Raw genomic sequence first — 25,433 nt, forward strand, 5'->3', positions numbered from 1 at the left:
GTGCCCATGGAAGTAAACCAAATTCTTCTCTTCCCATAGTCTCCAAAGCACCTCAAGACAAGTACCCACACACATGCCTTCAGTCCCCAGCTCTCTCCTACTCTAAGGAACTGTTTGCACTCCCTCTGGTGCCCTGGCACTGGCTCCTCTTGCCTCCAGATGAACTGTGAACAGACAGTTCAGTCCTGTTGCTTAGGTAGTATCCCACTGTTTACTAGTTTAGCTCAATACCATCCTAGCTACATCACCTAGCTCATAGCTATATCTGATCAGTGATTTCCCCTACTTGATATTACCTAGTAAATAGCAAATCTTAACCATGGGTCAAGCTAATTGATCTGGGGTGTTTTCAGAGGCAGCTCTAAGCAATTTACTGTGGAAGCAAACATGCATATATGCATTTTTCAAAACTGTTGGGGGAAAACAAAACAAAACAAAACAAAACCTACCTATCTCCTCGTCCTAAGCAAAAACCTACCTACCTATCTCCTCTTCCTAATTATTTGATAATATGCTTTTGATGTTGCTTGGGTACATATTTTTTTTAATCCAGAAAAACTAAACACAATGTTATTTTCACAAGAGTTCATTAACTAAAATATTCTTTAGAATTAAAACACTGTCACACAATAAACACTAAATTTCTATCACAACCAGCCTCTACTTAGTTCTGCACTGTGACGTAGAAATTCTGGTTATTCCTATAAACTTCCAAGTATGTTATCCTATGTTGGAGCAAGACTCACAGAAGCTTCATGAGTGAAACAGACTTTGTTCCACAGCAGTTAGGGGCTCCTCACCATGACCTAAAACATGAGACTTTGGGGCTGTTCTACAGAGACTGACTATATGCCAATAAGCCTGATCAAATTCTATCTATGAGATTACATCACTCTACACACCATCAGGCTGGCCTTAAATGTCTAACCATTACTCACTGTTCAAGAGGTTCACGCTTTATCTCAGCCAGCTCTGGCATACCTCCCCATGAGTTACTTACTGGTCAAGAGAGCTCCTCAAGCACCACAGCTACTGTCATCAGTCTTGAATGCCTACTAGAACCAGACCAGAAAGCCTATTGCTGAAGACACCACACACTTCTGTTTATACAACAGAAGAAAACTGCGCTGTTAATTGTTGTTACTGTTTCGTTCCCTTGCCTCGGCCTAGTTCTACTACCGACCTTCAAATTTTCCTGTCCACGCCCCACTTCCACACAAAGTTCATGTACTGCAGTATGTATATCCAACGGCTTCTTGTTCCTGTCAACTGCATTCTACAATCCACGTCTCGGTTTTGTGCAGCAGGCTCTATGGAGTAATTCAGTGCTGACTCTTGTGAAGGACAGAAAGCAGACACCAGGAGTGGCAGGTGTTAGCCCAGTCACACTTTCAGCTGCTGACACTGTGTGCCACACCACAGGAAAATAAGATGTGATACTCCCGAACTGGATGAAATTCAGCAACAAAAAATTCCAGTGATACAAAAGCAAGGTTTCTTGGATTCAAAAAGAATCAAGAAATGATTTCTGCACATCTTTTGTTTGGCAGACTTGAGAATCAGCATGCCTAGCAATATCAGCACCCAGAAATATTTAATCCATTAAAAACTAAATCCTTCCAAACTTGACCTTCTTTAGCTCCAAGGGCTAACATTTAAACTACATTTTCTAGATTTTATAATTTACTTATTATGAGTATATAAATTTTATACCTTGAATACTAAAGGACTTTTAAGCCAAACTGTAAAGAAATTTTTAATTAACACCCCCCTAACCCAACCCTGTGTAACACAAACGTTGGTACACTGTATTTCTTAGAAGCTGTCTCATACAGCTCAGGCTGGCTTCCAACTCACTAAGCATGACCTGGAGCTTCTGATCCTCCTGCCCCGACCCCATAAAAGTGCTGGTACTACTCAAAGCTCCATGCATGCTAGGCACCACTCTACCAACTAAGCTACACCCCCATCCTAATCATTCACCCACCCATCCATCCAGAAGGAGATATGCATGTACAAGGACACAAGTATAGAGGTCATAGGATAACTTGAAGGAGTCAGCTCTTGCTTTCTTCCACATCAGCTGTGAGGATCAAACTCAGGTCAAGCTTGGAAGCAAGTGCCTTCATCTGCTGAGTCATCTCACTGGTCTCCCAATACTTTGTTTTATACATTTTTTTAGTAAGTTTTTTCCTTAATGTATTCTGTACATACACTTGTGGAGATTAGAGGACAACTTGTAAGAGTCAGTTCTCTCCTTTCTACCTTGTGGGTCCCAGGAACTGAACTCAGGTCAGACTTGGCAGCAAGCACCTTATGAACTAAGTCATCTTGACAGCTCTTTCTAAACACTTTTACAACTGTATCTTGTTCACCTGTAAAGCACTACCACAACACTTTAAATTTAAATTACAATCTCAACCTAGTGCCTCACTTTGTTGCACCATGACCTTAGGTCATAGCCATTATGACTTTGATGCTGTTGCTTATATTCTTTCTTGCCTTGTCTACAATTCCTCAATACTCCTCCTTTGATTAAAAAAAAAAAAAAAAAAACAGATTTCTCATACATCGCACCTATAGTACAGGTCATATGATAGACACCAACTAGTTAGGGCATGTTCAAGAGTTAACTCTACTGTGACCATTTTTCCTCTCCACACACCCCTATCTTACCCACTCTTTTTTGTTTGTTTGTTTGGTTGGTTGGTTTTTCAAGACAGGGTTTCTCTGTGTAGCTTTGCACCTTTCCTGGAACTCGCTTTGGAGACTAGGTTGGCCTCGAACTCACAGAGATCCGCCTGCCTCTGCCTCCTGAGTGCTGGGATTAAAGGCGTGTGCCATCACCACTTGTCCATCTTACCCACTCTTATAGTGCTAAGATAGCAGTGGACCAGTCCCAGGGCCTCATGCATGTTAGGCAAGTACTCTACCACTGTGCTACAAACAACTCAGTGCCCAGTTAATTGCTGCCAAGGAAGACACAGATTCTTCAGTGTGAGAAGGGAAAGAGGATAACAGGGATGAGTATGATCAAAATAATTGTATACATGTATGAAATTGTCATGATAAAACTCTAACAAAAAACTTTTTTAAAAAGTGTCTGCTTAGAAGAAAAAAAATGCCATAAGTTGTGTCATAAAAAAGATTTGTTTTTATTGGAATTCATTTGAATGTTTTCTAAAGACTAGAAATGAAAGATTCATTATATATTTTGCAAATTTACTTTGCTTAAATCATCCTCAGATTTTTTTTTTCCTTAAAGACTATAACTTGTCTACCAACCAAATACTTTAAAGGGTTGAATTCTCTAATTCTTCAATCCATAGATTAGGAAAGTAAAATTGGTACTTAGGAACAGAAGCAGATGGATCAAGGCCAGCCTGGTATACATAGTGAGTTCCAGCAAAATCAAGAAGGGGAGGAGAAGGAAGGGGAAGAGAAGGGAGGGGAAGAGAGGGGAAGAGAGAGGAGGGGAAGGGAGGGGAGGGGAGCAAAGGCTTTAAGCAAGTATACTGGTAGCAATCAAACCTACAGAATTACCTAACTAAGCAAGAAGCACATATTCATTCATTTTTGTAGAAAATACACAGGATCTAATTAAACAGTATTTTACATTCACGTTGAACAGGTCTGACACTGCTGTGGTCTCTTCAAGCTCTGAAGGCATGAATATTTTAGAGCCATTATAGACATTCACAATCCTTGCTACCTTATTGCCAATCATTCTTAAAAGGAAGCCTGTGTTTAAAAGGAAGCAAGGTTTAAAAACAACAAACAACAACAAGAAGAAAAAAACCCCACAGGCCATGACAACAGCAGGCATCCAAGACAATAGTCAACAAACATTGGGAAAATCAACTTCAACTCAGGTCTAGGTGAAACCAGAAATCCACTTTTAAAATGGATCTCCTGATTTTTGTTTTGTTTTGTTTTGTTTTTCGAGACAGGCTTTCTCTGTGTAGCTTTGGAGCCTGTCCTGGAACTCACTCTGTAGCCCAGGCTGGCCTCAAACTCAGAGATCCACCAGCCTCTGCCTCCCAAAGATGTGCGCCACCACTGCCGATGCATCTCCTGACTTTTGATTCCCTCTCCACTCATCCTAAGTAACAGTTGTGCAAACTAGTTAAGCAACAATGACAGTAAATCCCTTTCTTCAACAAACACCTAAAACAGTATGACAAAACCAACTCTGCTCAATATTAATCTGGGCATGGCGGGAAATGCCTGTAATTCCAGTACTTGCAAGACTGCGCCAGGAAGCTCTCCAGTTTAAGGCCAGCCTATATTACAGAGAGAGATCTTATCTCAGTGAACAATAACAAAATGACCACGACACAGCCACCACCACTAATGTTAGACAAGCCAAGACTGCATTCTAGAAGAACAAAACAAACCAAAACCAGCAACAGTGACAGAATATAGTGGAAACATTCTAGAAATGGTTAAAACAGGAGAAAAGATGAGCAAGATGGAGGAACAATTGTGAACATTTAATGTATGTAATAAGAATATAATGAAAAGCTCTAAGTAATTCAGAAGAAAAACTAAAATTCAACTAAGGTCTTCCAGCAAAAAGAACAAGCCTTCAAAACCAATGGGACCAACATCCAGGTGTGTGCACAATAAACTCCAGCTTCTAATGGGGGAGGGAGAGGAGTTACTCAACCAAGCTACTCTTTCCTGAAGGAATTTAGACACAGTTGACCAGAGTAACTTTTCTTTCTTCCTTCTCCCCACCCCCGTCTCTCTTTCTTATGTAGATGAACTCAGAGATCTGTCTGGCTCTGCTCAGAGCAGCTTTTCAATTCAATCAATGAAACAATAGAAACTCTGAAAATGGATCCATTAAAGACCAATAGAAAGAACCAGACTGTTTTTGACAACAGAAGCTACAGCATGGATGGACCTAGAAGCTGTAATGCAAATTAGACAAATATGTCACTATTGCAGTAGTCAAGATCACAGACCATGGCACTGCTGGCTAGGTAAAAGGAAAGCATGGAACACTTGTTTCCGGGTGAAGAGCATCAGCTTTGCAAAAGGAAGAATTCCAGAAGCAGGACATACAACAGAATGTACTTCAACACTACCCAAAAGGCTGTGAAGATGGGAGGCCTTGCAAGCATGAAGAATTGGATTTGGTTCCCAGAACCCATGAAAGATAAGCTCCGTGTGGTGAGGCACACTTGTAATCCCAGCACTGAGGAATCAGAGACAGGGAGACAGATCTCTGAGGCTCATGAGCCACCTAGCCTAGGCTATTTGGCAAGAACAAGACTAATAAGAGACCCTGTCTCAAAAACACCAGGTCTAGTGCTTGAGAAGCAGCAGCTGATGGCTGCACATAAATAAAAACCATGCATCTCCTGCTGGTCTAATTTTTTTTTCCTCCTAAGAACTTAAAACTATCACAAATAAGCAAAGATTTAACTTGAAAGAGATTCAGAGCAATATTTTCCAACAGCAAGAAGTTAAATGTAATAGACACACCAAAATGTTATTTAAGCCAATAATTTAACAGTAAGAAACTGAAAGAACCAAGCAGTGGTGGTACACTCCTTTAATCCCAGCACTCAGGAGGCAGAGGCAGGCGGATCTCTGTGAGTTCCTTGTCTACAGAGGTAGGTCTGTGACATCCAAGGCTACACTGTTGGTTATGCGGCGGCACACATGGCTGGCCACCGCCCTCGGCAGCAATGTCGACAGATGTGAGTGCTGGATATATGAGTGACGGAAGAGTCACGAACCATGGTTACCTTGAGAGAGAGAGAGAGAGATAGACAGACACCCCGCACAGAGAGGGGAGAAATACGGAAGGAGAGAGTGCGGAAAGAGAACACAGAGCACTGCCGCTTTTTAGGCTGGGACACCAGGACATAATTAAGGACATAATCCTTACATACACAAAGAAACTTTGTCTCTGAAAAGCAAAACAACAAACAACGTAGGTAGATAAATACTATTCTGTAACAGGCTATAACTTGGTTATTAAAGTCAGATTGGTAATTAAGGTAAGAGTAGATGACAGAGAGCTTGGTTGGCATGGGCAAAGTTCAAGGTGCCATCCCAAAAAACAAAAGGGGCTGGGCAGTGGTAGTGCACACCTTTAATCCCAGCACTTGGGAGGCAGAGGCAGGCAGATCTCTGTGAGTTCGAGGCCAGCCTGGTCTACAGAGTGAGTTCCAGGACAGCCAGGACCGTTACAGAGAAACCCTGCTTCGAAAAACCAAAGGGGGGGAGGGGAAGGGGTGATATTATATGGAAATGTTTGCAGTAAATGTGCAAAATAAGACAGCATACAAAAATAGTTGTAGGTACAACAATCTCATCCTTCAAATCCTGTTAAAAATTAAGGAATAATGGAATTGTAGGTAACATCTATGACTTTAGCAATGGGTGCAAAACTATAATGAACACACACTACCTTTACAGTATTAACAAAATTTCACCTGACATAGGCATGGTGGTGCACACTTGTAAGCCCAGCAACAGGGAAGTCAGCCTGGACATGCGAGCAAGAAAGAACCCATGCAACCCCTCCACTGATACTACCTGGGCAGCTCAGACCAGCACTGCCAACACACTGTTTAAACGAAGTCCTGACCACCTTCACTCTCTAGTTCACTCAGCACCACTGCTCCTTCTTAAGCTTTGGAAATTCAAAGGCTTCCCTCATCGTGGTTCGGAGCTACTACTCTGCATTTCCTCTCACTCCTAAGAACCCTCAGCTGCTACAGTAACAAACTAAGTGGTGCTGAGCAACTAAGGCCTCTGCCTCTGCAGGCAGCACACCTGTTCATCCACACACACTCTCCCCCATCAGGAAGGGACAGAGGGGAATCCAGCCCACCTGGCACTTGGCACTGTCCCTTTTCAGCCTCAGCACTGTTCACTCTATTCGTGCAGTCACAGACAAACAGGACAATCTCAGAATGTCAAAAAGGCTCTTTTCTCTTTGCTCACATTGCTGAGCCCCATCTAGCCACTGTACACCCTGAACTGAGGTCTTTCTGTAAGAGTTCTCCTCCAGCTTTCTCTCCACTGTCGGTCACTCTCAGTCACCACGGCCCACCAATTTCACCACAGCGAACGGAGATGTGAAAGAAACTACATCTCAGATGCTTATCATCATGCTGTGATTAATTCCTTATTATATCTACCTTTAAATTAAACTATCTTAGGTATAAATGACAGGAAAAAATGACCCATGTGATGATAAAAGAATGAGCACTCTCAACTGAAATACAAAGTACTAAAATGAGGGAAAAAACACAATTGCATACACAGAGTAACCATAATTAGTTGAAATGGCAAACATGAACGATATTAGAAAGCAATCAAAGTCACAATCTGTACAATTAAATGTAAAACTTATAGGTCAGTATGCACATATAGGAATTAAGCTTGGCGGAAATAACATTTCACAACACTAGTAAAAAAGTCATTAATTTTGGATTTTAGGAGAGAAGGTTGGGGCAGAATCTCACCATGCAGCAGAGGTCAGTCTGGAACTTCCTACAAAGACCATGCTGGCCTCCAACTCCTGCTTCTCCTGCTTCAGTGTACAGTGGTCTAAGACTAAGACATGAGCCACTATACCTGTCCTATTATTAATCAGTAAAGGAACCATTAATTATCACTTTCAATCTATTTCATCTCTGTATCATATGCAAAACAAATTCCAATAAAATTATTTGGAAATAATACAGAACATCACAGGATCCACAAAGATTAGCAAGCACTGACATTATGTATTTGCTTGTTTACTCACTTATTTCGGCTCTTGTGTACCCCTGGCTGGTCTTGAACTCAGAGATCTGCCAGCTTCTGCCTCCTGAGTGCTGGGACTAAAGGCAGGAAGCACTGACTTTATAAAAGCATGCTTCCTTCCACAGACCATACTGTGGAATCCCACACTAGTTTGTGGAAATTAAACAACTGGGGATCTCGTTGATACAGAAGAATTTCTCATCTTCCTTCCCCCGAAACATCCAAGTGTCACTTTAAGCCCTCCTATGGGGCAGACACATGCAATGCCAGCAGCACTAGGAAGGCTGAGGCAGGGAGTTCTAGGTTCCAAATCAAGTCCGTCCATCCATCCACCACCCCCGTCAGATTATTGCTGGCCTTAATCTCAGGAACTCTTTGCCTCAACCTCACTAGCACTAGGATTACAGGCAAGTTCAATAGCCTAGATTAATAATCTATTATCTGTTTACTAATCAAAGTTAATCAAAAGGGATTATCTAAACTGTTAGAAGCACTTCATGTTTTCATTGAAATGTCTTAAGAGTGGCTTCCTCAAGATATTAAACATTCATTTAAAAAAAAATACTTAGTATGTATACAGTGTTCTGCCTGCATGTGTCCCTTCACGCCAGAAGAGGGCACCAGATCCCATTATAGGTGGTTGTGAGCCACCATATGGTTGCTGGGAATTGAACTCAGAACCTCTGAAAGAACAGTCAGTGCTCTTAACTGCCAAGCCATCTCTCCAGCCCCAAACATCCACTTAAACTGATAAGTTTTGTTCCATTTTCTTACAATGGTGACTAAGCTTTTAGTCCTAGTCTCTACTTCAGGGTGATGCTGCCTACTAACACAAAGCCTGTTTAAATATCAAGTCATTGTCACATCATATGACCAAAAAAAAGCTTATTTCTCAATGATATTTACAGTGAGATCTTGCCATGTAACTTCCTAGTTTATGTAAACAGTAGCTTTAAAAATATGATTATGAGCTGGGCATGGTGTCACACACCTTTAATCCCAGAACTCAGGAAGCAGAGGCAGACAGATCTCTGAGTCCAAAGCCAGCCTGGATTATAGAGTGAGTTCGAGGACAGCCAGGGGTACACAGAGAGACCCTGTCTTAAAAAAAACAGAAAGACTTAAAAATAGAAAAACAAAATAAAAAAAAAATCCTGATCATAACTGAAGTCGTTTCTTCAATATAAAATCAGCCATACTAAATGAACAACAATCAAACTCCCTAGAAGACTTTATTTCAAGCCAGAGATTACTTGGAAAGGGAAGGGTTAAGAGTTGGAGAAAGAGAACTTCTGATTTTGCCAAGGGGGGTATACTTCTTTCTGTAACAACAGGAACCAACATGGCCTTGGAGTGAATGCACTGTTGCTGGAAGCATTGCTCTAAACATTTGTGAAAAACATGGGAGCTACTTTATCTCCTTGTACCTTATTCTGTGACTATAAAGTGCAGATAATAATGTACCCTGAGTAAGATTGAATGAGGTGATTTTGAAGAGGCTAGAACAGTACCCCTGAGACATGGTAAGTGTTAGTGTTACCATCATCAGCTCTGTGTATTAACTAGAAAATCTGGCTAGAATGCACCAGCAAATGGGGGCAGAGGTGGGGGTGGGAGTGATCTATTTTCTACAGTTACATGTCAAATATAAATTGTATTTTTGAAACCAGTAATAGTCAACACCAAAAGTGAGAATGCAGGTATAAATAGAATAATAAAACTTTGTTCTTCAATTTTCAAAAACATGAGACAATACAGGCTTTGGAGTTTGATGTTTATTTTTAGCCGGAAGAACACGCTAATGGTGATGACATCATTAGACGACACGCCGTGTCCAACACCTGCAACAGAAGCTCGACAGAAGTTAAAGAAACCGTACCAAAAGGTGAAGACAAAAACTGCTGACATACTCACCCGTAATGCTGCGAACGTGAAACAAGACTGAGGGCCACTACAACATCACAAACAGCTAAGTTAACTCCCCAACTCATGCTCTAAGAAACTCCACTGCATCTTTTCCATTCCAAGTGGGCAACCTCTTCAAGGACAGAGCAAAGTGCCAATGACTAGGTGAGTTTGTGTGAGCAGAGAGGGAGCAAACTGAGAAAGGACCGTGTAAAATTAAGAGTTGAACATCCGGGTGTCAAATAATCAAGGAGCTCTCAGAACTGCAAGAGCAAGCCAGTCCAAGTACTCCCAGGGCTTACTAAGAAAGAAACTGCTGAGCCAAGAATTAGACAACAATAAGTCAACTAAGAGGCAGTACCATGATACACCTACAAATTTAGAAAGAGCTATCTGTAAGTAAAGGAACTCAAACAGGACATTCTTACATGGTACTGAAATTAAGAACAACTCAAGTAAGAACTAGTTGATCGAATGGTCTTTTAAATAAAGCCAAAACCGGCTCCCCTATGCTGACAATGACTACTCTGCTCAAAATAAATGAGACTGCTTCTACACTACCTCCTGAGCCCCAGACTTATCAGCACCAGTAACAACCATATGTAATCCATCAACAACCTTTTCTGGAACAGTATTGTATAAGCCCAGAGAGTGTGAGTGAGGGGAATATGTTAAATGTGAGAATCAGAGGTGGGGAAATAATGTGGATATTCAATGATAGACCTAAAAGACAGTATGTGCTAAGAATAGGAGGAATTCAATAAACTGAACAATTTACTGCCATTAACACAAGACTTATTAGACTTGTTATTTTCCTATTATGCTTGTGCTTGAAGGGTTTACATTTCTATTAAATGGAATTTCACATAGATGATTTCGAATGTAACAAATTCTGTTAAGACCAAAATCCCAGATTTGTTTAGTCAATCTGTAGGGAAAAAATGACAGCAAGAAGCAGCTTACCTGGACCACTGCCTAACAGTCCATGATGCAAGAACTCTAAAGATGCACAGATATATTAAGGTATAACAAATTAAATCAACACGCACTAAAGAAGGAAAAGGTTACGCACTTCCAATTTATGTTCTTTCTCTGCGAGGGCTTCCTTTTGACAACGAAGAAAATCTGCTAACATTCGAGTGAGCTGCTTCCTATCATCTATTTCTGCCGCCAGTCTGCCATTATAGTCTGCCAGCAACATACAAGCATCCTCTACCATTTTAGAAAGCCTTTCTCCAGATTCTTTATCTAAGAAAAGCAAGGGTATTACAATTAATCCACAACAAAACAATGACAACTGCTCCCACACACTGCCTCCCAACAACACCTTGAACCTGACTTTCTTTTCTTACCTGTTATTTTCTCAAGCAGGGACACTTCTTGAACTTCCACAGGCAAAGAAGCTATCCTTTGATGGACTGCTGCATCACCTGAGGCTGCATTTTCTAAATCTTGTAATGCTCTAACAAGGTCGAGAGTCTAAAAAATTACACAACTTCAGAACCAGAAGAAATAAAGCTCTAACAAATATAGAGGATTTGACATCTTTTTCTGTTTACCTAATCTTTAGAAGTATTCACTAGCAAAAAGTCTGCAACATTTAACATTTCTTAAGACACCTTTTTAAAAATACATTTAGACTAATTTTTTTCATGTGTTTTGCCTCTGTCTGTGAAACGTGATCACAGCCGGAGTCACAGAGGCCACAAAAAGTTGCCAGACCCCTTGGAACTGGAGTAACAGATAGTTGTGAGCTGCCTAATGGGTGCTGGGACCAAAGCAAACCTAGGTTCTCAGGTTAAGAGCTTAACTGAGGATAAGGATAGCAGTGCTCTTAACCAATGAGCCATTTCTCCTGCCCCCAACCTTTTTTTAATACGTTAAGTAAAAGAAACTATGGTAAGTGTTGAACGCGAGACAGTAGCACGTTAGACCGTGAGGTATTCACCCCCCCAGTGTTCGTGAAGACAAGGAGTGCAAAACTTACCTAACTAGTTCATATGGCACATACTTCAGAGGTAAGAAGAAGGAGCTATTAACTCAGACCTAGTGTAGTAACCTGGAAAATTTTTATTTTCCTGAAAAGTTTGATGCATGATATATTGGGTTACCACATATTTTGTTATCATTCTAACAATGATTTTTACATGTTTGAAAATAAAAATATTTAAAGGGAGCAGTGTTTATCTCTAAGGGTAGAATTTTAGTTTGTCATATAACAAATGTGTTGGTCGTGTTTTATGTCAAAAATAATCTCTTTAAATAGTGGATGTTTCACTACATCTAACCAGACTTAGCAACTAGAAATGCATTCCCTATATAAAGCAAACAACAGAGCACCTGAGATAGCACATTAGTTAAGAGCATTAAGAGCATGAACTGCTCTTGCAGAAGGCTTCCGTTTTCAGGACCATGACAGGTAGCCTGTGACTGCTCAAACTCCAGTCAGGGAAACAGACATCTCTGGACTCCTTGAGTACTCAAGGGCAACTCACGGACACACACATTAACTAAAGAAACAAAATCTCTCTCCCCATCCCTCCCTCCCTCCCTCCCTCCCTCCCTCCCTCTCTCCCTCCCTCCCTCTCTTTCTCTCTCTCTCACACACACACACAGAGCATACTTCTTCAAACAAAAGCAATTTGTTACCAGAATGCAAGAGAAATTAATTTAGTTCCTTTCTTATACCCAGAACACTGAAAAGATCAAAGCCCAAGAGGTCATATGGAGTAAAAACCCCACAGGCATCTTGAAGTTTTACCTGCGGTGGTTCACTCGGGGACCCTAAAGAAGAACAATTTTCATTCTCATCCACCTTTATTTGTTCATAAGTCCGCTTCCTCGTCTTCTTATCTCCATCTGATTAAAAAAACATTAAGTTTTATGTAAGATATGCTTTCCTCAGAGGACCACAGAAAGAGACGGAGATCCTGTACTTACACAGAGCATGCTTAAGTTGCTCTAACACATCGTTTTCATACACAGATCGCTCCTCCCAAATAGACAACACTCTGCCAAGGTGCTTCTTACAACTTTCATCAGTTTCACTAAATTAAAAAAAAAAAAAGTTAAAACACTGACAATAAAAATGTATAGTGAGTGCTACCAACAAAGTAATGGTGACTTAAAATGGGAGCAAAGACTGGCTCCCAGCAAGAGCTACTCAGGCGTGCTGAGCACCACTAGCAGCGGCTCAGGTAAGGTATGACAGAAACATCAACCTTGCTTCCCTTAAGAACTCAGTAACAACCACACAGAGAAAGCCTATCTCGAAAAACAAGCAAGGAAGCAAAAGAACAACCACACCCAAAAGAACAACCACACCCAAAAGAACAACCACACCCAAAAGAACAACCACACCCCAAAGAACAAAACCCAGTAACAGAACAGTGAGTCAAAACGGTTTTCAGAGTCAAAGTTTTAGGAGCAGACACAGCTTACAAGGATGATGCTCCCAAGTGAAAGGCGCTGAAGAGCAGTCCCAGGGCACTTTTTATACTTGCTGAGCCCACCACTACCTTCGGCACAGAGATCAGGTGGGGCTTTACAGCAGCCGCTATTCACATAGGAATGACAACAGGGTGCTACAGACAGCACCCTGAGAGCTCTAGCCCAGTTAGAGGCCAGAGTGCCATCTGAGAAACAAAATCTGAAGACTGGTTCTACAGGAAAACGGGACATGGTGACTTCCAACAATCTGCCACTTCCTTCAGCACTACCTTAAGTGTGTGTGTGTGTGTGTGTGTGTGTGTGTGTGAGAGAGAGAGAGAGAGAGAGAGAGAGAGAGAGAGAGAGAGAACCTGGAACTGGAGTTACAGACAGCTGTGAACTCCCAGGTGGGGGCTGAGAACCTAGTCCACCTCCTCTAAGAGCTGTGCATGCTCCTAACTGCTGAGCCGTCACTCTAGCCCCTTGCCTGGGTTTTTATACCATTATTCACTTATCTCCAGTCTCAACTCCCTCACTTTCAAAAGCATCCACCCTATATCAAATCAGAGCAAGTTCTTTTCAACCGGCTCTGAAACTCAGATCCTCAGCCCACATAGTCCCACAGCCTCTGCTTCTGGCAAACTCTTCATACCTCCTAACACTTTCTCTCTTTTAAATCTCCTCACTGCTCTTTAAACTTGCCCAGACCACTACTCTTCACTCTTTCTAGACTTTCCCATAGGCAGATTTTTTCTCTTGGCCACCATCTCACAAAAAACGACACAGAGACTTCTTACTAATTATGAAAATTCGGTCTTAGCTCAGGCTTGCTTCTAACTAGCTCTGTAACTTAAATTAACCCATTTCTATTAATTACAGCTTTATTACTTCACCTCTGTACCGCCCGTCCTGCTTATCTGGTGACTCTGCCTTTCTTCTTCCCAGTGCTCTCTCTGTCCAGAAGCCCCTGCTCTACCTCCTGCCTACCTATTGGGCATTGAGCTTTTTATTAAGCCGGTCACAGTGACACACCTCCACAAGTGTAAAGGAACATCCTACAACACGTTCCCCTTAGACAAATGGTTCTCAACCCTCCTAATGTTGTGACCCTTTAATTCAGTTCCTCATATTGCGGTAACCCCCAACCATAAAATTATTTTTGTTGCTACTTCAAAACTGTAATTTTGCTACTGTTATGAACCGTAATGTAAATATTTTCAGAGACAGAGGTTCCATCTCTGAAAGAGATATGACCCACAAGTTGAGAATCATTGCTTTAAGCACTGGTTCAAATCTACCCTCCCAAAGAGTTCTTTGCCCCTTCATATAGTTCAGCACCTCCATACCCTCTCATTCTTTCTTTCCCCATTCATTTTCCTTTAGACCATGTTATCTGTCATTACAACAGTATATTGTATGTCATTACAACATACATACATCTGTCTAGTTATTACCACCTTTAATATACTCCAAATCTAAGACCAACTAAACAGAACGCTATCACCACATAGTATGAGGTCAACATGGATTCTAGTAAATTCTAGAAAGGAACATATATAAAAGCATAAGATAGGGGCTTGAAATACAGCTCAGTTGAGAGAGTACTTGCCTAGCATGTATGAAACCTTGGTTTGATCTCTAGCACCACATAAACCAGGCATGGTGGTACCTGTCTGTAATCCCAGCAGCACTTGGGAAGGACAGGTAGGAGGATAAGAAATTCATGGTCAATATAAAAATAAAGAAAAAAAGAAATTCATCCATTCTTGACTACATACCAAGTTCAGGGCCAGCTTGGGATATATGAGATCCTATCTCAAAAATAGAAGTATCTACAGTAGGAGTTTTAGGATAGCCAGGACTACATAGAGAAACCCTGTCTTGAAAAACAAAAGTTATTTATTTTGCAAGGTCCTGGTGTGTGCTTTAATCCCAGCAATCTGAGAGGCAGAGGTAGGCAGATCTCTGTGAGTTCAAGGCCAGTCTGGTCAACAGAGCTAGCTCTAGAAGAGCATACACCATACACAAAGAAACCCTATCTTGAAAACGCCAAGCAACCAAACAAACAAAAAGATAGCAGAGAGTACACAGAACTTAAAAGGGTGTATTAGTTTAAAATGCAGACTGCAGGCTGGAAAAAAAAAACAAAAACAACAACTCAACACACATAAGTCCAGAAAGGAGCACCTTAAGTTCCTTAAGTCTTGCTCAGAGACAAGGGAACCTTATGAGTACTCCGCCACTCTGCCTACAGCTTCCCCAGAGGACCAAGCCATACGAGGGGAGTGGCTACTGCAATCGCCCAGAAAAAGATACTATGGCAACTAGACAGGAAAGTGGCACCAGTGGCCGAGTGCTCCATGGAGCACATAGTCAGGGAGAAGGAAGCACGGACGACACCCGTCTCTTGCCGTCGTCATTCACTGAGGTAAGGAGACCTAGAGGAGGAGCAGACCTGGCAGGAACATGGACATAGTTCAAGTTTAGACAGTGAGCTTGACACACTTAAGCAGAACATCAACAACTAACTGGCCACACAGCTCTGGGACAGACACAAAGACAGAGAATCTCTGAGTTCAAGGCTAGCCAGTATACACAGAGTTCCAGGCCAGCCAGGGCTACACAGTGACATCCTGCCTCAAAAAGAGAAGAGAAAAAAAAAAAAAAAGGTTTGGACTATATAGTAGGATTCTAAGTTGTCATAGTATGGACAACAATTAAACTCAGTGCAGTAAACAAACCACCAAAAGTAAGAGAAGAACACGGCCACAGAAGAAGGTGTAGCACTAACTCTACGCGCACACCAGGAACAGGTAGAAGGCAAAGTGGAAACTGCGGGTCACAGGATATTTAGAAAGCAAGTAACAGCAACACCTGACATGGCGATTCTTTCACCCAATAGCACTTCCTGTATGTGATCACCACGTACCATCATAGGCTGAAGTGCAGCCTGATTTATTATCTTATTTAGCACTGCTTGCCCGGGAAATCTATTCTATACCAGCATATAATATTTGGAAACAAGTTTATAAGACAGGCCAGCCAGATGGCTCAGTAAATAAAGGCATTTGTCTCACAAGCCTAGGGATCTGAGTCCAATCCCTGGGACCTACATTACAGAAGGAAAGAACCAACTCTAACCTCCACCTGTGTGCAATGGTATATGTGCACACACACAAATAAATGAAATAGAAATAAGAGTGCATGAACTAAGATTTCCACATACAAATTACCTGAAGAAAATCTGATAGTTTGTGACTATTTAAAATATTCTTTATTTCTTTTTAAAATTTTTTACTTATGCGCATTAGTGTTTTATCTGCATGTATATCTGCATAAAGGTATTAGATCCACTGGAACTTGTGTTACAGACAGCTGTGAGCTGCCATGTGGGTGCTGGGAACTGAACCTAGATCCTCTAGAAGAGCAGCTAGTGCTCTTAAGCCATCTCTCCAGCCCCATATGCACTTTACAATGGTAGGAAATACACACACACACACACACACACACACACACACACACACACACACTTTACAATGGTAGGAAACACACACACACACACACACACACACACACACACACACACACACGAAAACTCACTGTAGTATGAAGTAGGTTCATAAATAGTAAATGTAAGGTGGAGTTCTACAAGCATACATTTTCAGTTCAGTTCCTTTTTTTACTCTCAGTGACGTCCATCCCAACAAACAGGACTTCTGGTTGTTGTTTGTTTTTGCTCTTTTGGAGGCCCTACTACCCAGCTTCCAAATAAATCACACATAGAGGCTTATTCTTAATTATAAATGTCCATCCTTAGCTCGGCTTGTTTCTTGCCAGCTTTCCTTAACTTAAATTAACCCGGCTATCTTTTGCTTCTGGGCTTTTACCTTTCTCTATTTTTGTATACCTTTCTTTGTTTCTTATTCTGTGGCTTACTGGGTGTGTAGCTGGGTGGCTGGCCCCTGATGCCCTCCTCCTCCTCCTCCTCCTCCTCCTCCTCCTCCTCCTCCTCTTCTTACTACTTCTCCCAGATTTCTCCTATATATTCTCTCTGCCTGCCAGCCCCACCTATCCTTCCTCCTGCCTTGCTATTGACCATTCAGTTCTTTATTAGACCATCAGGTGTTTTTAGATACAGCTTCACACAGCTTAGCAACACAGCTTCACAGAGTTAAACAAATGCAACATAAACAAAAGTAACACACCTTAAAATAATATTCTACAACATCTAGTCTCTTCTAGGAAAGCCATGAATCAAGTATTCCAAATGCCCCTCAGCAGCAGACCAAATTCTCACAGAAAGCAAAAACCATCAAATTCCAAATGAAAGCTTCAAACAAACGCATTCCATTTTTTCTTGCTGATTCTAAACCTTACCTCCTGTACAGAAAGGATCCTACCTTGAAACATGCTTGAATGCCTCCACTATGACTGGTGCAAAGTCTTTTGTGAACTCTGGTCCTTTCCTTTTGCTGTTCTGAATGACATCATTGGCCAAGTAGAGAAAAGTAAGCTTCCTGTTGGGTTTGGCTAAAAAATGAGAAAAGGAAAAAAGTTAAGAACATTCTCACTGAACGTAGACAACACTTCTTCCTACTGGACCGGCTCCAGCTTCCCCTACAAACTCATCTATCCCTGCTGCTGACACCAACCAGGACAGCCATTTGACCACTTCTCAAATGGTCACCTGTGGGAAAACTAGACTCTCAGAGGAGGCACACAGAGGGCAGTAATGGATCTTGCTGTCCTCCTGCAGGCTTATCATGGCACCTGAGCCACTAGTATCCTTCATTCTTGGTCTCACCATCACTCCCAAGCTAAATAAATTTTATATATAGACATCCTCACACATGCACAAAACTACATCTCTGAGATTCTATCACGCATTAAGCTTTACAAAAAGTTGACTATTTATTAAGGTGGTGATGAGTCACATTACTAAGACAATATTTTAAATCTTGAGTTGAATTTAATATTGTTTTAATGGACTCAAAATGATTATGCGGGGTTGGGGATTTAGCTTAGTGGTAGAGCGCTTGCCTAGCAAGCGCAAGGCCCAGGGTTCGATCCTCAGCTCCAAAAAAAAAAAAAAAAAAGATTATGCTCTTGTGAAACAGAGTACAAAATATAGAACAGGTTACAACAAAACATATCACTCAGTTATCTATGTTCACCCTATGCAATCAATATCTGCCATTTAAACATCGAAGAGACTAAATGATCCAAGATTTTTCCTCTTATCTTATATTATCTTAAACCACTGAGTCCATCTTCATGAAATATCCCCTAATTCCTATACTCCGAGGTATACTCAGTCCTTCTAGGGAAGCCACAAGATTTCAAAACAGTGGTCACAGTATGTTTTTACCAGTACTGCATCAGAGCACAATGGTTATGACTCAAAATTCATACAGGGTAGCTAGGGCTGTGGTTCAGAAACAGGTTCTGGCATGTGACTCAATCCTCAGCAATGAGAAGAATTACAAGCCGAAGGAAAATGTAATGCCCAAATATGCTTCCACCCGAATTTAGTGTGAAGCTCTAAGGGAAGCGCAATTACACACAGAGGCAGCACCCTGCCATGGCTGCAGGACACCAGTTGGGAAATGTGGTGGGTTCGCTAACCAGATTTCAGGCAGTATCTTCATCAAGCTGCTCTGACTAGTTTTGTAAGTGTAAGCATATATTCAACACCATTTCTCAGGTCCCATCTTTAAGAGGAGCTAGAAGCCCGTCTTCTTCTATTACATAAAATAGAGAGATGGGTGGTTAGACGATAAGCTGACCCACTCTGCTCTCCAGCCTTCTGCCTGCACCTTTTCCTGATGTTAAAAGGTGCTGGTGTGGAGCAATGTAAAAACGGCACTAACAATCACTAGTATCAAGTTCACTTGTCTGGTTACACGATATGGCCAATGAAGACATCAAGACCCTCTCTCTCTGAAAAGAGGGATATAAGGGCAATTTTCCCAGTACTCTGCCTTCTCTTTTTACTTATGAGCACTCTCTCAATCTCATCCATAGGACAGGCTGATTGAGTTATCAATTCAAGTTTTCACTTTCTCTCCCATCATCCCAAACCCATGGAAAAGGCTGATTGTTAGCAAGTTTTTGTTTTGTTTCATCATATTATTTTTCTAACTTTTAAGTTTTACTTATGTGTATATATGCATGTTATTTGTCTAGTCACTAAGTGCTGTGGATATCACTCTGTATAAATAAAGTGCTGAATGGCCAGTAGCCAGGCAGGAAGGATAGGGTAGGCAGGACAAGGAAGAGGAGAAGGCTGGAAACAGGAAGGTTGGGAGGAGAAACTGCCAGCCGCTGCCATGAGAAGCAACATATAAAGACAACGGTAAGCCACAAGCCACGAGGCAAAGTATAGACTAACAGAAATGGGTTAATTTAAGATAGAGGAAGTAGATAACAAGAAGCCTGCCATGGCCATACAGTTTATAAGCAATATAAGTTTCTGTGTGTGCTTTCTTGGTTGGGTCTGAGCGACTGTGGGACTGGCGGGTAAGAGAGATTTGTCCTAGCCACCTCTCCAGCCCAATTTGACAGTGTCTCTCTATATAATCCTGGATTTTGCTACGTAGACCAGACTGACCTCGAACTCTGAATGGGGGCTTGAGCCAATAAATGGGGTCCTTTCTTAGATATGACAACACTTTTTGAACTTTTACTATGTGCTACACTGCAGGGCGTATACCCACCAACCCCACAGCTCCCCAGAGTTTTCTTGAGTGTGAGCAGCAGGAAATATTAGATAGAAGGATTTATAGTGCAGAGATAAACAGATAGAAAATACAGGACAGCCTTGAGAGGGCCTGGAACCTATTCCAACGGCCCTGATTGTCTCTGCTCCAGGGTATTTATAGAGATGCCAAGGGGTGGAGCAAAAGACCTCCCCGGAGCACAGCCAAGTGCAGACCATCTCAGACACCTGCACTCAGGCCTGTGGTCCAATCATCCTCTCTATGCAGACCTGCTGGGTAAAGCCATGAGGAACCTGAAAATAGGCTCCCACACTACACATTACTCTAAGCAATGTCTATATTATCTAATTTAACCCAAAGAATGTAAGAAATTGTTATAGCTATTTGGTATTGAACAAAGAAATATCAAAAAGGCTGTTTACCCATAGTGAAAGAGGGAGGCATGAAATCAGCCAAGATCTAACATCCCACATATTCACTAATAGATAAAATGTGCTGTTCGCCCCTTCTGAATGCTATTCAGCCTGACAAAGGAAGAAAATTCTGACAGTCTACAACACAGATGAACTCTGAGGACATCATGCCAAGTAGAAAGATCCAGCCACAAACAGATAAGCACTATTCTTCTTACGCAGTACCCAAAGTCAAACCACAGAGCCAGACACAGAAGGGCATAGTTGCTAAGGTTCAGAAGCCAAAGATACTGTTTCATTTACCATGAGATATTCTTCCATGTTCACAAGCTGAAGAGTCCCAAGGACTGGGAATACAGCTCCATGGAAGAACACTGACTTGGTATGTACAAGGCCTTGGAGGGAGACAGGTAGAAAGAGAAAAGTAGAGGGAGGGAGGGAGGGAGGGAGGGAGGGAGGAAGGAAGGAAGGAAGGAAGGAAGGAAGGAAGGAGGGAGCGAGAGAAGAGAAAGGAGGGAAAGAGAGACAAAGGGAAGACAGAAAGAGATAATATGAATTGGCTGGGTAACTGTGAACAAGAATTCCTGGAAAGAAGCTATGTCTGCAAAGGAGAGCTATGGAGGGGCTGGGATGTTGCAGGCCCCGAACTTAATGACAATTTAGCTAATTTTAACTCCCTGAACAGCCATTTCTTGACCATCTCTGAGCCAGACCTAATATCCTGTGACTAATAGATAAAAATCCTTTAAAATATATAGAGAGACCACAGACACCCCTCCTTTCCAACAATTAAAGAGCTAAGAAAGAAGCCATAGGTGATGGTGCATGCCTTTAATCCCACCACCTGGGAGGCAGAGACAGGCAGATCTACATGAGTTTGAGGGCAACCTGGTTTAACAGCCAGGGATACACAGAAAAATCCTGTCTTGAAAAACAAACAAACAAACAAAAGAGCTAAGGAAGAATGCTGTCAGGTAGCAACAAAGTCCTATAGCAGAGTTCTCCTAGTTCTGCTATAATCTGCTTACCTGATGTACTCACCAATGTATTTGAAAAATGTCTTAACTTTATAGCTTTCTTTGTTCTGTTACTATAGAAGTCCATAAAATTAGGCCAGGCACAGTGGCACTTGCCTTTAATCTCCATACTGAGGAGGCAGAGGCAAGCAGATCTCTGTGAGTTCCAGGCCATCCTTGTCTATATAGTAAGAACCCATCTCAAAAAACAGACCCCAAAATAGTTGTGCGGAGGTAGATCCCCTGGGCTTGCCGGCCACATAGCCTAGCCTGATCAGCAAGCCCCGAAGGTCCCAGTGAGAGGATCTGTCTTTTTTTTTAAAAAAGGAGGCCACAGACAGCTGTAGAAGAGGTTTTGCCCTGGTTTCTACCCACACACTGCATTCCAGAAGATTGCTGGGGTCCCAACATCAATGTACTATTTTCAACTTTTGCTCTTTTGGAACCAAGGTTAAAATATGAGACATTTTGAGAACTCCTTATAATCCTCTCACTCAAATTAAAAAAAAAGAAATCAAGTATTTCCATTACAAATGATGTATATTTCATAAAGCAAACAACCAGTGGAAAAAATCCTGACAACCTGGACATACAAGTGCTGGATTACCCAGCACTCGGGAGGCAGAGGCAGGCAGATCATTGTGAGTTCGAGGCCAACCTGGTCTACAATCAGTTCCAGGACAGCCAGGGATGTTACTGAGAACCCGGTCTCAGAGGAGGGAGGGGGGGAGAGGGAGGGAGGGAGGGATGTAAAGAGAAAGAAAAGAAAAGAAAAGAAAAGAAAAGAAAAGAAAAGAAAAGAAAAGAAAAGAAAAGAAAGAATGAATGAACTCACAACAATGTCAGGAGGAAATTGCAAAAATGATTTACAAACTAATTCAGACAGTTTTGAAAATAACAGCCAGTTAATGCTTTCACCAGGCCTGTAAGAGCAGGTGGGAGGATGCCACAGAAGACGGAGTTGAAGGCCAGACTAAGTCGCAGAGTAAGACCCAGTCTCAAAATCCCAAACAAAACAATAGGCTAGGGATGTGGTTCAGCAGCAGACCTTAAGTAGCATGCATTAAGACCTGGGTTTCAGTCTCAAACTCCTAATTCCCTACACAAAGACCTCTGGCACAACAGGTCATCAGGCTAGGCCATGAGTCTGACCTAGTCAGTTCCTAAACTTCTGCTGTTCACAAGATTCCCTGAAGATAACTAGTTTCCACATCTCCCATTCAATTTAAACAATTTTTATTTAATATTTGTTGTGTGCCTATTCATCAGTAATCATTTTTGCAAACTACATACACTGGCAGATTATATACCCAACAACAAAATGCAAGCTCTTTTTTCCTTTATTTCTTCTCTCCATAGATACAATCACACCAACATGAAAGCAAACATAAACATTACACCGTTTTTATGTATTCTGTTATATTTCTATCAATAAAGTATAAGCCAAGTAAGTGCCATTTAATATTCCAATCATGAAGTACTGTACATGCAACTTACTTCCCTGAGGTAAATCTTAGGCTGCACTGGATGTAAAAGTATAGACTCCTCCTAGAGCCTGTACACACACACACACACACACACACACACACACACACACACACACAGAGAGAGAGAGAGAGAGAGAGAGAGAGAGAGAGAGAGAGAGAGAGAGCGAGCACACTTTAGGTCTTACAGAAGATCAGGAGAAAAGTTATTATCTTGTAACAAAAATCTATTACAAAGAAAAGTTTGCCATAGCCATGCTTAGTAATCCCACATTCAGAAGGCTTAAGGCAAGAGGACCACAAGTTTGAGATCAGTGTGGGGTATATTATGGGATTCAATCATTAAAAAAAAAAAAAAAAAGTTCTAGCTGGGCGATGGTGGCGCATGCCTTTAATCCCAGCACTCGGGAGGCAGAGGCAGGCAGATCTCTGTGAGTTTGAGGCCAGCCTGGGCTACAGAGTGAGTTCCAGGAAAGGAGCAAATCTACACAGAGAAACCCTGTCTCAAAGAAAAAAAAAAAAAAAGTTCTATACTAAGTTGCAGGATGGGTCAACAGGTAAAAACAATTGTTGACAAGCCTGACTACCTGAGTTTGATCCCCAGGACCCTCGTAGTAAAGGAGTAAGTTGATGTCTCTTAGTTGTCCACGGGCCTCTAAAGGTGGGATATGCCCAGTACATAAACGTAGTGGTTTTGTTGTTGTTGTTGTTTTAAAACAGCTCTATTAAGTCAGGTAAGATAGTGCTGCTGAACTGCAAGACTAGTTGTTAGGAGGTAGATGGCAGAATCATCTGACTCAAGACCTGTCCACTAAACAGCAAGTGTGAGAGCAATCTGAGCTATAGAAACCTGTCTCCAAAGACCAGGACAACCAAACAAAAAGCATTAACAATCACTACTAGAGCTAAGGGAGTGGCGAAGAGACCGGGTTTGTCTAGCACATGCTGAGGCCCTGGTTACATCTCCAGTATTTTCCTCCCCGACAAACTCAACTGCTATGGACAAGGAAAGATTACAGTAGGAATACATTAAATCTTAATAATTTTATTTGTTTGTTGACACAGGGTCTCACTGTGTAGCTCTGGATGACCCAGAACTAGCACTCACAGAGATCTGCATGCCTCTGCTGGAAATAAAAGCCCACACCACTACTCCCAGTTTAAATCTTCTAATTTTAAGGGCAGTTTAATTAGTTTTCTGAATCAATTTTGTCAAAGGATTAATTATAAATGATGAAGATCTCATGCCATTTCTTCCTTCATTAACTCAGGTAATTACTTAGTATTTACCAAATTCACAGGCACTAGGAAAAAACAACTTTCAGTCAGGCACACACAACACACACACACACACACACACACACACACACACACACACACACACACAAATAAATAAAAATGTAGTACCATTTTAAAAAGAAAATGCCAGACTAACAAAGGTTTAAAAAAGTGGCGCACAGTGGTTCTGTAAGTGGGTGGTGGGTGGGCAGGGGACACAGAGGCACCTTCTGGAACATTAGGAAAGCTCAAACAGAAAAGATTGGCATTATCATTTTATCTGGTGTGTCACTTGGGGGCTCGGGTGGAGGAAGAGAGGCAGTGCTGGGAGGTGGTAGAAACTTCAGAAGGCGGGGTCTCATGGGAAGGCTGCTGGAGGGTATGCCCCCTCGCCTTCCTTGCTTCCTGACAGCTGAGGCAAGCAGATGTGCAACCTCACACTCATCACAATGCTGCTTCTCCACAGCGCCAAAACCAAAGGAGCCAGCCAACCATGGACTGAAGGAACCGAGTAAAAGACAAGCCTCCTCTACTTCTGGCTTTGGTGTGTGGGTGCTGATGAGGCAAGGCCTCACTGTGCATCTTGGTCAGCCCTGAACTTGGCGCTGTCTTGCCTCCACTTGCCAAGTGCATGTCTTTCCTCCTTTTAAGTTGATTTTCTAAAGTATCGTGTCACAGTAGCTGCAGGTTACAACTGGACATTGAGAATACCGCAAAAGGCCAGAAAAGGGCATTTCAAACTGGAGGTGGGATTTCTGTCTTTTGTTCTCCTCGCCCATATTAACCACCTGTAACAACTTCTCTGTTTTCCAGAGGGGTGTTTACATAGAAGGAAAGGTCTTTTCTTCACTGCCATGATGCTCTGCCTCATCTGAGGGCCAAAACAATGGGACAGGGACCAAGAACAAAAAACTGTGAAGGCATGAGCCAAAAACTTTTCTCAGACATCGTTACTGTGAGGGATTCTGTGGCAGTGATAAGAAAGGCAACTAATACAGATTGAGCCCCAATACTAGGGGGAGGCTTTCAAAAAACCATTCTGCTTTTTCTTTAAATTAATTATTTGGTTTTCTTTTTTATGATTTATTTATTTATATTTCATATGCATTGGTGTTTTGCCTGCATGTATGTCTGCATGAGGGTATCAGATTCCCTGGAACTGGAGTTACAGCTGTGAGCTGCCATGTGGGTGCTGGGAATTGAACCCAGATCCTCTGGAAGAGCAGACAGTGCTCTTAACCACTCACTGAGCCATCTCTCTAGCCCCTGTTGTGTCCTGTTCCTCCGCCATCTCCCCCGCCCCATGAATTATATTTCAGTAAAGCAATAGTTGATGAAGAGGAAGTTTTTTGCAGATCAGGTATCCAAACATGAGTATACCCAGGATCACCTAGAAGGCTTACTAAACTCAAACTG

At 41.8% G+C, this 25,433-nt stretch overlaps 1 protein-coding gene across 2 annotated transcripts in view; it reads right to left on the bottom strand.

Moving 5' to 3' along the window:
• The window catches only part of Rprd1a (regulation of nuclear pre-mRNA domain containing 1A), a 55,624-nt gene that overhangs the window by 10,579 nt on the left and 19,612 nt on the right, over positions 1-25,433 (bottom strand). Inside the window, exons 2-7 of one of the 2 annotated variants that reach the window (XM_036204575.1) lie at positions 17,508-17,637; positions 12,619-12,725; positions 12,440-12,537; positions 11,031-11,157; positions 10,747-10,926; positions 9,400-9,614 (exon numbers count right to left, since the gene is read on the bottom strand). In XM_036204575.1, the coding sequence (XP_036060468.1) occupies positions 9,415-9,614; positions 10,747-10,926; positions 11,031-11,157; positions 12,440-12,537; positions 12,619-12,725; positions 17,508-17,637 (842 nt within the window). In that variant the 3' untranslated portion in view covers positions 9,400-9,414. Of the gene's footprint in view, positions 1-9,399; positions 9,615-10,746; positions 10,927-11,030; positions 11,158-12,439; positions 12,538-12,618; positions 12,726-17,507; positions 17,638-25,433 lie in introns of those variants that run through there. The other variant, XM_036204573.1, reaches the window with a different exon arrangement.

This window comes from Onychomys torridus, chromosome 13, assembly GCF_903995425.1.
Source record: "Onychomys torridus chromosome 13, mOncTor1.1, whole genome shotgun sequence".
NCBI lineage: Eukaryota > Metazoa > Chordata > Mammalia > Rodentia > Cricetidae > Onychomys > Onychomys torridus.